Source organism: Drosophila mojavensis, unplaced genomic scaffold (assembly GCF_018153725.1).
Source record: "Drosophila mojavensis isolate 15081-1352.22 unplaced genomic scaffold, ASM1815372v1 contig_36, whole genome shotgun sequence".
NCBI lineage: Eukaryota > Metazoa > Arthropoda > Insecta > Diptera > Drosophilidae > Drosophila > Drosophila mojavensis.
This window is the reverse complement of record NW_025318858.1, coordinates 21,338,897-21,351,382: the sequence shown is the minus strand read 5'-3', so window position 1 is coordinate 21,351,382 and position 12,486 is coordinate 21,338,897. Positions and strand designations below refer to the sequence as shown.

At 37.9% G+C, this 12,486-nt stretch overlaps 1 protein-coding gene across 2 annotated transcripts; it reads right to left on the bottom strand.

The window, feature by feature from the left end:
* Window positions 1-1,169: 1,169 nt before the first annotated feature.
* Window positions 1,170-12,154, bottom strand: LOC6577487 (protein diaphanous). Of its 2 annotated transcripts, none has more exons than XM_015165700.3 (5): window positions 11,879-12,154; window positions 9,143-9,471; window positions 2,986-4,941; window positions 2,367-2,897; window positions 1,170-2,233 (listed from the first exon to the last, which is right to left on the bottom strand). In XM_015165700.3, exons 2-5 carry the CDS (start codon window positions 9,468-9,470, stop codon window positions 1,761-1,763), a joined length of 3,288 nt encoding a protein of 1,095 aa, XP_015021186.1. In that variant the 5' UTR covers window position 9,471; window positions 11,879-12,154; the 3' UTR covers window positions 1,170-1,760. The 2 variants fall into 2 exon arrangements, with proteins under 2 accessions (XP_015021186.1, XP_002003454.2); XM_002003418.4 differs by lacking the exon at window positions 11,879-12,154 and adding an exon at window positions 9,557-9,680.
* Between the last annotated feature and the right edge of the window lie 332 nt (window positions 12,155-12,486).

Genomic DNA, 12,486 nt, shown 5'->3' with positions numbered 1-12,486 from the left:
ATACAACGCCCCGCACCGCCACGCCCCGTTCCACCAGGCAAGTGCATTTGACGCCTTTGTGTTTACCGCGATAAAATATCTTTGTTAATCAAACAAATTAAACAACGAAATTTTTTCGTTTTCTGAACAGAAAAACCCCACAAAAAAAGAGTATTAAGTAAAACTTATTTTTTGATTTCAGAATCGTAAACAGCGGAATTTCTCTATAAAACGGTACACTAACATCATATATAACTAATTGTTTTTTAATCTGATTTCCGAAAATTTTTTGATTATGCGATTATTTTTTATGAGCTTGGGCAAGAACTTTCATATAATTTCTCTATGAGCAATTTATTTGACCAAAGCCAATTACTTAGCTTCGATAGTTTTAGAGCAAAGATTAGAAGCTTCTGAAAATTGAGTTCAGTTGAATTTAAAATTATAAGTATAGGAGTTATATATGTATATAAGTATATAAGAAAAAAATTTTTTTTTCATAATCTATCATAATCTGTAAGAATTTATTAACTATTGCTTAACGTCTCGAGAGGCGACGAACAGAAGAAAGGAAATGCAATAGGAGTCAGCGAAGAGACGGAGGAGTCGACGGAAAATGATTGCAGACTCTAGATGAGAGGAAACGATAGGCAATGGAAGTTCGGGATGAGAAAAAAAGGGGAAGAGTAATAGGAGAAGTCCAGTTTAGCATAGAAAGGAAAAGCAATAAAAACGCTCAAGCAGCAGGAGATAATAGGAGACCAGAGAACATTGAAGAGAACAAATTTATATATTCATTAATTAATGATTCATATATTTTATATCAATTAACTAATTTGTGCCCATATTCTCATGACGTGCGCTACAATCTTCGATTCCCTGGCAATACAAAAACGAACCCAATTAATCTCTTCTATCAATAAAAACACATACAATTCAGTTATTTTAGCATTTTGTGGGAATTTAATTCCTAAATTGTAAAAAATTACATAATTACAAGATAAAATTTAGTTTTTCTTCTCTCAAAATTTTAAGGTTATTGCTCTATTGTACTGCTACTTTAGTATTTATTATAAACTATGTCTGAATACATTAATTTTGCCAAAATAATATATTTATATATAAGTTAACAAATTGTTATATGAGGAAAACAATTTAAAAATGCGAGTCCAATTAAAATGCAAATTGAATTCAAATGAAATACAAAAGGAATCAAATATTATATTAAAATAGTTTTTGTTTCTTTTGTTTTTCTGTTTTGTGCATCGAAAACGAAGTGCACAACAATTGACATAGAACAACAATAATATATAGTATATATATAAAGGAATCCAAGAAGCCGTAAGCAAAAGTATTATTTGACTAAATGTGACAAAATGAGAAAGAGTTAGGTAAAAGCGTATCAAAAATATAGATCGGTACACTAAGCCGTTACCATATGTAGTTTCGAATATTTATAGATATGATTGTTAACAATGTCTACAACTTTGCTGATGTTAAATTAGTTCGTCTCTCACTTAGATAAAGCAATATACAGATGCAGATGTAGATCTATAGATACAGAGATACTGGCTAATATCTAAGCCTTGTCTATGTACGAGTCTGCATGCGTGTGGACGATTGATTCTTTCTACTACTTTTAGTTGGTCTTTCAATAGCTTCGCTTAGCTGCAGATACAGATACAGAAGTATAGATACATTCTGGCTAATGTCTAAGCACTTAGTTGTCTATATATCTCTATTTATATATGTACATCCAGTTGGTTAAATCTCAGTTCAAACTACGCCGAGCCCAGAACCTCGTTTAGTATCATCTCTCGCGTCATTAGCTGCCCATTGTTCACCCGTGTCCTCGATCTACTACGACTTAATTGGGCTCTTCTCTCTGCACCTGCGGGCCGTTGGCGACGTGGCTGTCGATTTCGTTGGCCAAAGGCCGAGCCCGTTTGCAGCGCTTCCAGCAAACTATCCATAACGCCCTCCTGCGCCTGTGCAGCATCCATATCCACGACTGCCTTCTTTCGCTGCTGTCGTTCCATTTGCTCTCGTTGAGATTGTTCTCGCGCCTCCTGCATGCGGCGCTTCTTCTCCAGTTCCTCGCGTACGCGCACATTATCGTTGTAGGCCGACTGGAAGGCATCCTTGAACGTCTTAATATCCGCAAAGAACTCCTCCATTGTATACTTGCTCGGATCGAAAGCATAATATTCGCTGAGGTCCTTGAACAGCTTCTCCATTTGCACCTGCATTTTACCTGCGAATGGGAAATTATAGTTATAAATATAATAAAATAAATTGAATTTGAAGACCTCTTTCAGACATTCTGTTCACAGATTTAGAGTTCCCAGCAACAATCCCATTACTTAAGATATCTTCTTATAGCTCACCTAACACATCCACTTGCTGTCGGCACTCGGCTGCGAATTTTCCCATCACCTCGGTGAATTTGTCGTCGTCGCATTGAGGCACTTTATTGTTCTGCAGATCTGTTTCCAGATTCTTAACGGCCGCATTCATTTGTCGCATATTCTTCTGTATGGCATCCATGTTCACACGCGACGCTTTGTTCACATGTGACAGATCGTCATAGAACGTCAGACAATCCGGGAACTTTTTCTCCACTAGCTCGGCTAAGTAGTGCAGTAACGTTTGCTTGTTATCCGTATCCTTGGTGTTCGTTAACTTCGTCAAATAGGATATCTCAAAGCCGAAGGCTGCCTCATTTTTGGAGCCCGAATTCATATAATTGCCGAGCAGTAAAATCAATTCTAATATTTTTGAGAACTTTTTGCTGTTGCGTATCTCCTCACAGGCCGCTGTGCCGGCCACAATATCTGGCTTGATATCCTGCACCAAATCCGCGTAGGTGAGCTTAAAGTTTAGATTGTGAAGGCGTGGCAGCAAGCGCTTGATTTCGCCTGAAAGAAACAGAATTGAAGAGTTTTAATATAGATATATCGTTTATAGAAAGGTTTACTGTACTTTCGCCTATCCCCTTTCACTCACCTATGGTCGCTGCAAACTGCTCGATGGGCGGCAATGGTTCGCCCTTCGCTTTGATCTCCTGCAAACGTTTCAACTGCTCGGGCGGAGGCAAATATTGTATAAGATTCTGCAGGATATTAGAGGACAGGATGTCCGTATCACAGCGCAATAGGCAGAGCTTAATTTGTTCATAGGACAGATGCTTCAAGGAGCCACCAAGTAGGATCGCAAGATTTTGTGCGGATTTCGAGTCGAGCACACGCAAGTCGACATTCTTTTTGGTCAACGTTGTCGGCTTGTCCACAGCATCCTTCTGGTTCTCTTTCTTCACCGGTTTCGAGGAGAATTTAATGGCCAGCTCTTGTAGGAAATCATCGGAGGCTAATTTATCTTCCTGACACTTCACCCAAAATGCATTCTCGGACATCTTGGAAGGCACAATGGGCTTCCAGTTGGCACGTTTCATGGGATTCTTGGCCTCCCATTTCTTCTTCGGTTTCAGCCCATGCGGCAGCACCGGCACCATGGGCATCATCATCATGGGCGGTGGTGGCGGACCACCCGGTCGCATCATGCCAGGCATTGGAGGAGGTGGGGGACCACCCATGCCGGGCATTGGTGGAGGTGGCGGTGCACGTGGACCACCCATGCCTGGCATAGGAGGTGGCGGAGGCGGCCGAGGTCCACCAGCCATGCCGGGCATAGGAGGTGGCGGCGGTGGCATTGCACCACCAGCGCCTGGTGGCGGCGGGGGCATCGGTATATTGACTTTGGGCAATTTGTTAGGTGATGGCGCTGCCACACCATTCGCCTCCATTAGCTTGACCTTCTCCTCGAGATGCGCCGCCTTGGCCTCCGCCTCCTGTTTCGCACTTTCCAGTGCCTCGATCTTCTTCTCATACTCCTCGGATCGCTGCGTCTCCGTGGCTTTGGCCCTCTCCACAATATCGTCCAGCAGCACGGAGGTGTCGATATTAAAATTGCGATTCTCAAAGTTCGGATCGCAATAGCCCTTGTGAAAGACGATCTGTGCTATGCACTCCTCGATCAGCTGATAGTAGGCGGGTCGGAAATAGAAATCATCGCGGATGTACAGCAAATGCTGCAATATAGACAGGAAATACGGCTCTGATGTTGTATCTGTGACCAGATTCTTAAGCACTTCGAAACAGTCGGTGGCATCGTCCATGTTGAAAGTGACGTTATCAAAGCGCTGCACAAACTCCTCGAAATCGTCATCGCGCACATCCTTAAAGATCTTATAATGCTGCTGCAGTGTGTCATTGTTGCTGCCCTCAACAATTTCCTTCAATTCATCCAGCCGATCGTAGAGGCCCATGCGCATGATCTCACAGCGCAAGTGGAGGCGGAAATTCAAATCTGAGGGCGTATTTGTTAGCGTGTTTATAAAGATCAGACTATGTGCGGCTAGCTCTCGCTTGGGATCATGCTTATCGGATGCGAATAGAGCATCCACAATTGGTCTAAATCGCTCGCTGGCTTTGTAGGACGTTGCGGCTATTGTGGTAATGGCTCTCAGTACTTTCTCGTACCCATTCCTTTCGTATACAATGCAAAAGGAGGCCAAGAGCTTCAGGGCTTCGCACATGGTTTGTGGCTTGCGTGGATCCAGTGATTGTGCCAGCAGGAGTACCACGCTATGTTGATCGGGGTTCAGCACCACATTTAAGCCCCACGTATTGTTCATAATCGCTTTTAGACATCTGATAGCCTCAAATTCAATGCGATCATAGGAGCGATCCGTTTTGGCACGCGCTAAAAGTTTCTCGATCTGCCCTATGCCCGCCTCCCCAAACTCTTTGATCCAGGATATCGTATTGCTAGTGAGCGCCACACGCAACGACTCCACGCATTGATAAACCTTATTCTCGCTATGCTCTCCATTCTGCAAATACTCGATATAGTCGATCGGCTTTTCGAAACGGGAATTCGTATTGCGCTCCAGTGAGTTTTTACCTGTTCAATGGATGTGTAAATTAGAAAGGTTTTCATTAAGGATGTGCTTCACTGATGCTAAAGCTAAATTATATAATTTATTATAATGCATAAGGCAGAAAAACAATTATTTCAGAGATCTATATGTATATATAATTAATTTTAAAAGCAATAAATAATTTGGGTCAATAAATAATTAAACTACATTTATGTAACAGGAGATCTTTGGTTATAATTAATATTTGAAAATCAATCGTCAAAATATGTACTGAACAAAAATGATTGTATAACTTAGGGGGCTGTGCTATGGAGAACAGAAAGCAGTATTGAAAAGAAGTCAGAAGTGACTTCACATAGTAATGTAAACGCGATGTTAGGCCATAAACACAACAATGTTATATCGCTGTAATATTACTCTACTGATATCTAACATTTACACCCGACATGCGACATGCTACGGCTTTGGAAGTAACAAGCATACACATATAAGTAATAAATAATAATACACTGTAATATAAGAAAAAAAATAATATAATTTAAAAAAAAAATATATAAATATATGTTATACATTTGTTAACCAATTATACCGCACATAATTTTAGCTGTATTAGTAATTCAAATACAACCTGGCACGTATTGAGCATTATGTAGCATGTGTCACGTAGTGTTTTCAACTAAGCAAACATTACGGCATATGTACATATGTATGTAAATTATAATTCAAGGCAATTTAGTCAGATTCTCAAAAGCACTATTGCAACATGAAACTTGTTTGATGTGCACACACTTAAATATTTTAAAAGAAGCCTTCATATGTACATATATTATCTTACGTGTCAAGTGAATCAAATATTTCTTAAAAGCCATATGTACATATAATTTGCACAGTTTATAGCTTTTATGCATAATGAATATGCAAATACATCTATACAAGTAACTACAAATGTCACACAAATACTAATGCAAATGCTAATTAATACGCGCTTAACATCCTGTTAAGCCACTGTTAAAAATGCATAGGCTTAAACTACTGTTTTAAAGATAACCAGCAGCAGCTTTAACTGCAGTTACTTTAACTGTAAATCAAGCACGCCAAGCAGTCAGTTCGTTTCGCTCCAGTTACTCGCTTTGCTGCTGTTGCTGTTGCTATTGGTGCGCCAAGGCTTCCTTATCTGAAGCTATTCCATGCGTATGCTGTGTGTGCTGTGACTTTATCAGCGAGAGGAAACGGTTCTTAACGATTACTTTACGTGTAACCTTGACACTTTTATTTTTTGTTATATCACAAACCATTAGCTGAATGCGCCAAAAAAAATATATATATATACATATATGTACATAATAAAATGCACCTGCATACTGCGGCCTTTATGTGCATATATTTATAAAGATAATCATTGAAAGAGCATATATACATATATCTAAAATTACGTCAAGTGCTTTAGAAGCAGACGACTGGACGCTGAATTTGTTGATATTTTTTTTTTTTTTTTTTTTTTTATTGCTTGAGAAGGCAACAGTTACTATAAAAATAGCAATAACAATAACAACTAAGCAAGGCTCTCTCACTTTCCCGCTCTCTGTCCAGCCATCGGCATAACAACTAAACAAATAATGCGCTTCTCTCGCAAGCAGCGCGCGAGCGGTTGGGAATCAAAGAGCACTCACAGACAAGTGCGACAAGGCAAACTTCATACTAGATCATCGATGCCAAAAGCTTTCTTTTGTATACTCTTTACACGTAATGCATATCCATACATATATAATGCACACACACACATACACACTTATATGCATGTGTAAATGTGTGTGCGTCTGTACGTGTTTAAATGACAAAATCAACTGAAAATAAATGCTGTGTAAAAGGCGATGATATATCCAAATGATGCTCAATAAACGTGAACGGAGAAGGCGTGAAATACAGCCACAGGTTGGCATATAAAAAATAAACAATAGAGAAAATAAACGAACAACAATAATTGAACCTCAGTGGCTGTTGTTTATCGTTATGGCATCACCGACCTGAGCTAAGAATTGTTTATACAAAAAATATATACATACATATATAGTATAAGTATGTTTATGCTTTATACGCACTGTACATGAAATAGATTCTATGGGCCGAGTGCTTTACTTGCTTAAGGATTTGTAATTTTTGTAGAATGTTTCCAGCTATCAAATGTTTGCATAAATTATGATAAGCTTATCACAGACTAGGGCTATATATCGCTCAGATAACGCTGTGCTTATCAACTTGAAAGAGCTAAATTATCATACATTTTATCTTTGCCATCTATAAAGTCTACTTCTTCAGACTTACGTTCAGACTTACATAAGTACTAGCTAGATATGTAGAGAATTGAAATTATGTTCACGATATGATTTTGTATATGGTTGTGGCTATGGTTATGGACTTTATATATGGTTTAAGGGCTATTATTTTTAGGTCGACAGATGATTAGCTTTCGAAAGTGTGTGTCTAAATATATACATATATGGGTATACAAGCAGTGAGAGCTAAGTTGATACTTGCATTTTTAAAAGACCGGGTCTTTGAAGTCTGTGACAAAAATAATAAACTTTCTATAATCAATAAAGATATCCACCTAAGCAATAATTATATAATGATAACGTTAAATATTCATTGCAAACTTAACAAGCAGTCTACGTTTAAAAAATATCTTCCAAGCCACAGAGACGATGACAATAACTAATCCAAATTTAATATTGTCATATTTAATTAACACAGAAAACAGCTGCATCGGAATAGATGCGGGTAGAAACCAATTCGACTTGAATCAACAGCAACAAAGGCACTATTTTTCGCAAATTGTTGCTAAAAAAAAGTACAAAAATAATACGAATAATACTTAATGGAAAATTTAACATGTACATCAAGAAATTCATGTAACAAACCAAAATATATAAAATATATATGTTAACAATCGATTTACAATGCAATCTGTGTCTAACATGCAATAACGCCTACCCAACACTAGATGGCGCCAAGCTGATAGCGAGCTACAGTTTCATGGTGGTTGCTTTACCTAAATACATAGGTAAATTGAATCCATTTTCATTAAACAACTTTGTGCCAATTAAATAAAATATTTATCTATAGTAAGTGTATTTAATTGTGCGCACAATATCAACTACAGACACAATGAGCAGCTGTTAATTAAAATGCTACAATCGAGTGCCGCTTGAGTTAATTAATGAAACTGTTTCGTTGTTACTGTTGTTGTTGTGCTAGTCTGTAGATAGGCTCTGTTACCTGGCAGGTGTATGCGTAATGTTTGAGCAATTCTAATTTGCATATGCTTTAAGTCAGTTAATTGAAATGAGCAACTGCAACTCTTTAAGGCTCCTCAAAAATCAAAATTTTTATTATAGCAAGCTTTGGCTTTAGAGCTATACAACCATACAATCGTACTGGCCCTTATTGCACTTCAATTTTAGATAACGTAATCCATATCGTAAATAGAATACAGCAATATATGATAACGTTACATTCCAATAAAAATGCGCCGAATGATGAATCATGAGCGAAAATAGCACAGAAGCGCAGTACGAGCGAGGTGAGAATTTAATAGAAATTCTGCCAACTCAGATACAAAACTTGGCAAAAACACATGATGATTGTACAGTAATCATTCGCAAACGAGAACTTGCATCAAATTGGAACAGTTAAAAAATTAATTCAGTGTGCAATTATTTACTTGTTACTTTCAAAATGTTCAATTGCTCAAAGCAATTTAAATGTGCAGCTCAAACATTTCAGGATAAACAGTTAGTCAATCAATCACCTGACAACAGAAAATTATTCAGTTGTAGCTAGTGATGTATCGATCAATTAGCATAGTATTTGTTTATATACTTATTTTAAATGCAATGTGCAATTGCCATTAATATGCTTTCAATGCCTTTCTCATCAAGCAATTGGTTAATCAGTTAATCAGAACATCAATAATTATTGTTTCCCAAACTCTTATCCAAGCTATGTTTTCATCACATAGATTGATACTTTTGATTACTTCATCATATTTTGTTTTTCAATTTATTTGATTCAAGTCTATATTCTATAGCGACCCACTTAGCGAACAACCACTGTGTTTGTCTAGCGTTCAATCTACTTATTGTGTGCAGTTGTCAATCTTATCTGCTTGTCTTTGTTAGCGCTGCGTCCCCTTTCCCCTCCCCCACCTCATTCCATTCAGCTTACCTTTCATGTGCATGAATATCATCTTTTGGCGCTCTTCCATGTTTTTGCTGAGCAGCGGTTCACGCTTGTCCTTGGGTATATTCATATCTTCGATAATCTCCAGAAATCTGGCATTCACCTCCGCCTCGCTTAGGTCTTGAATGTGCCGCTGCAGTTCCTCCACACCAACGAGGCCGCCCTCGTTATCCGTAGACAGGGGTCGACCGCCGGCACCATGGGGCAACGAATTGCTGTTATAGGTGCCGCTACCTTTCGATTTCGATGGTCGTCCGAACCAGCTCTCCAAGAGGCCGCCGCCCACCGATTTCGATTTTTCATGACGCGACATTCTACAAAATTTTTAAAATTAACATTAGTTTGTTGAATGAATTAAAAATCAATTAAAATTAAAATAATTGAAATAAGCGACCGAACCGTAGTTTTTTGAGACGCATTTCGTTGCACGACCGTCAATTTATTTTTATGTGTGTGCTTGTCTATGTTTATTAGTCTTGGACATGCGCAGCTTTTGAATTTTATTTTCTTTTTATTCCATTTTTTTTTTTTTTTTTTTTTTTGCTCAGCTGTTCATTGTTTACAAACGGGAGCAGTAGAATCTCTCTCTGAACTGCACGCCCCGAGCTGCGACGAGGCACTAACGCGCAACGCATCCCCTCCATTAAATCAGCTGGAAATTTAGTCACGATGATGAAGTTGGTGATGATGATAATGATGATGCTGCCGGTACTTTATTTACCGTAATAACAAACCGAGTCGCTGCAGCAGAGCTACAAATGGACTCGAGATGAGCGCTCATATGAACCAAATAAAATTCTAAGAACTAGTTTCCGGCTCCCTGGATTTCAATCAATGTAGGCTGGAAACAATGGCTATATATTCCGTATAGCTCAGGTACTACTCAAGCATATATCAAATTGATAAGTTTAATCGCAAAATTAATAATGAATCATTTATGAAAACAAATGTATTTACAAATACATACGAATATGAACAAAATGAGATTAAATCGATAATAATTGCCGCAATTGTCGCAAATAATTCAGATGATTACCATCATCTCTGGCCGTTAATTAGCATGCAAACAATAATGAAGTTGCGGCACGTGGTGCGTGAAAACTGTCCATTACAAACACAAATATGGGCATTGAAATTAAAAAGCTAAACTAAACAAATTGATAAACACATAAACATTAAGTATTATTGAGCGGACTGGCGACGACAAAAAAAACATGACGCGATAATAACCAAAATAGGAAACAAATAAAAATATGAAGAGAGCTCGTGAGAGATAGAGAGAGGGAGCGTGAGAGAGAGCAAGCAAGCAAACGATAAAAGTTGCGCGGGGTCATCTCTGTATATATATATATATATATATATATATATATATATATATATATGTGTGTGTGTGTGTGTGTGTTTGCGTGAATCACTTGGCGGCATTAGAATGCAACTTTGGCAGTTAATATTTGAATTTGCGCCTATATCGATAAATATTGCTTGTTGGTTAGAAGCTCAAGCTTTATGAATCATTTGAAAGACTGGTTTCTCAGCTGCCTGATGTCATCACTGTCGAACTGTGAATGATCTTAAGCAAATGGGCTCGCCAGCCTGCTGGCACTGTGTCTGTCTGCCTGCTGTATTGCAAAATAGTTTTAACAGCTACTTCGCAGCAGAGGGCAACACAATTTCTTTTCATGTCGAGTAGGAAATGCTTTCAACAAGATTTCTTTAGCTCAAGAATTTACCGCTGCTGTTGTATGCTGTTGTAATCGCATCAGTGCCTGAATAGGCCAATGCAGCAGCAATTATAACAATTGTTCGAGTACGTACATACCCTGTAAAGTGACTTGACCTAACTGTACATTGTGAAATACAGTTAAGGTACATAAGTACACATAAACACTATATATGAATATAAATTTATATAAAAATCATTTTGTATGGAATCTAGTATACTCTTTGATTCATGCTAATTGCAAAGGTCCCAGGGTACAACACCTTTGTTTACATAGAAGCTAATGCACTTCGCTGCTAATGAACATAATGTACGGCAATTGTAAACAATCGTCCGTATTTCGGCGGGCTTTCAAATTTATTAACAACAACTACTACAAATATAACGGCTTTGAAATGCAAGAAACGTGCTCTGGAATGCTGAAATTCCAAGAAGAGGCGATTAACAAACAACAGCAAAAACAACAAGAGGCGCGACTTAAAGCAAGAATTTATAAATGCGCTCACCTTCGCTTCGTTATGCTTGTACGCGTATGTGTTTCTGTGTGTTAGTGTATGTGTCGCTCTGCTCACTTTTGATTTTTCGGTGGTTTACGTCATAAGACTAAAAAATAATGGCTTGGTTGGCAAAGGCGCACCAAAAAAATAATACATACGTACAAACATACCTACACAGACAATCAAAGAGAGCAGTCAGTCAAACACCCCCCGTTACGTTTGTATTGTCAAAGTGCCCGTTGTTGTTGTTAATGCTGGCCGAATTTTTTTGTTTTGTTTGTTTTATATGCCGCGACGCTGGCCCAAACAGAGCTGCGCAGCGTACTTTAAGCAGGCAGCCTTACACATACTCACGCACACTAACATTATATACAAATTTATACGCACACGCACAGCGCCAGCTTACTTTGCTTAGCAATTACAAGGCGAGTTATATATATTTTGTTGAAACAACCACGTAAACTTTTTTTTACCATATAATTAGCTGACAATAATTTCGCTTACTTTTTGATTTTATATTTTGTTTTGTATTTTCTTTTGACTTGGCGTTGATCGCTTGGCTATCTGTGGTGGTACCACTTGTTGCTGTCGGCGCATTAAACGACACATGAAGCGTTGCAAAATTTGAAGCTCGTCTAAGTGCGCACCCTTATCGCAGCTCTTCTGTTCACTAAATTAACACGTAAATAATTTGTTGCACACAAATTCGACAAAAAAATAAAAATAACACTCAAGAGTCGAGCTAAGCGTTCAGTTAAGAATTTCGTTCCGTTCATTTCGTTCAGTTCCAATTCGATTTAAAATTCACTATCGCTTGCGTTGATTTGCTATCGGTATCGATATATATTTTTTAAATTATGTTATGACACTGACCAGAGAACAGTGGTCAGTGGTTATGATCACTACGATATATTGGAATTACATTGTACAATTTGTTATTATATTATGTAAATTGTTCTATAGTTACGTTAGTTTTAATTTTTTCTTAATTAAAGTTAAAATAGGTGTCGCTTAATAAAAATATATTTTTTAATCTGTATTATTTTTATCTTACATGTAAAAAAATGATGTATGGCTAAAACATTTAAGTTTTATAGCTTTACCACTGGTAG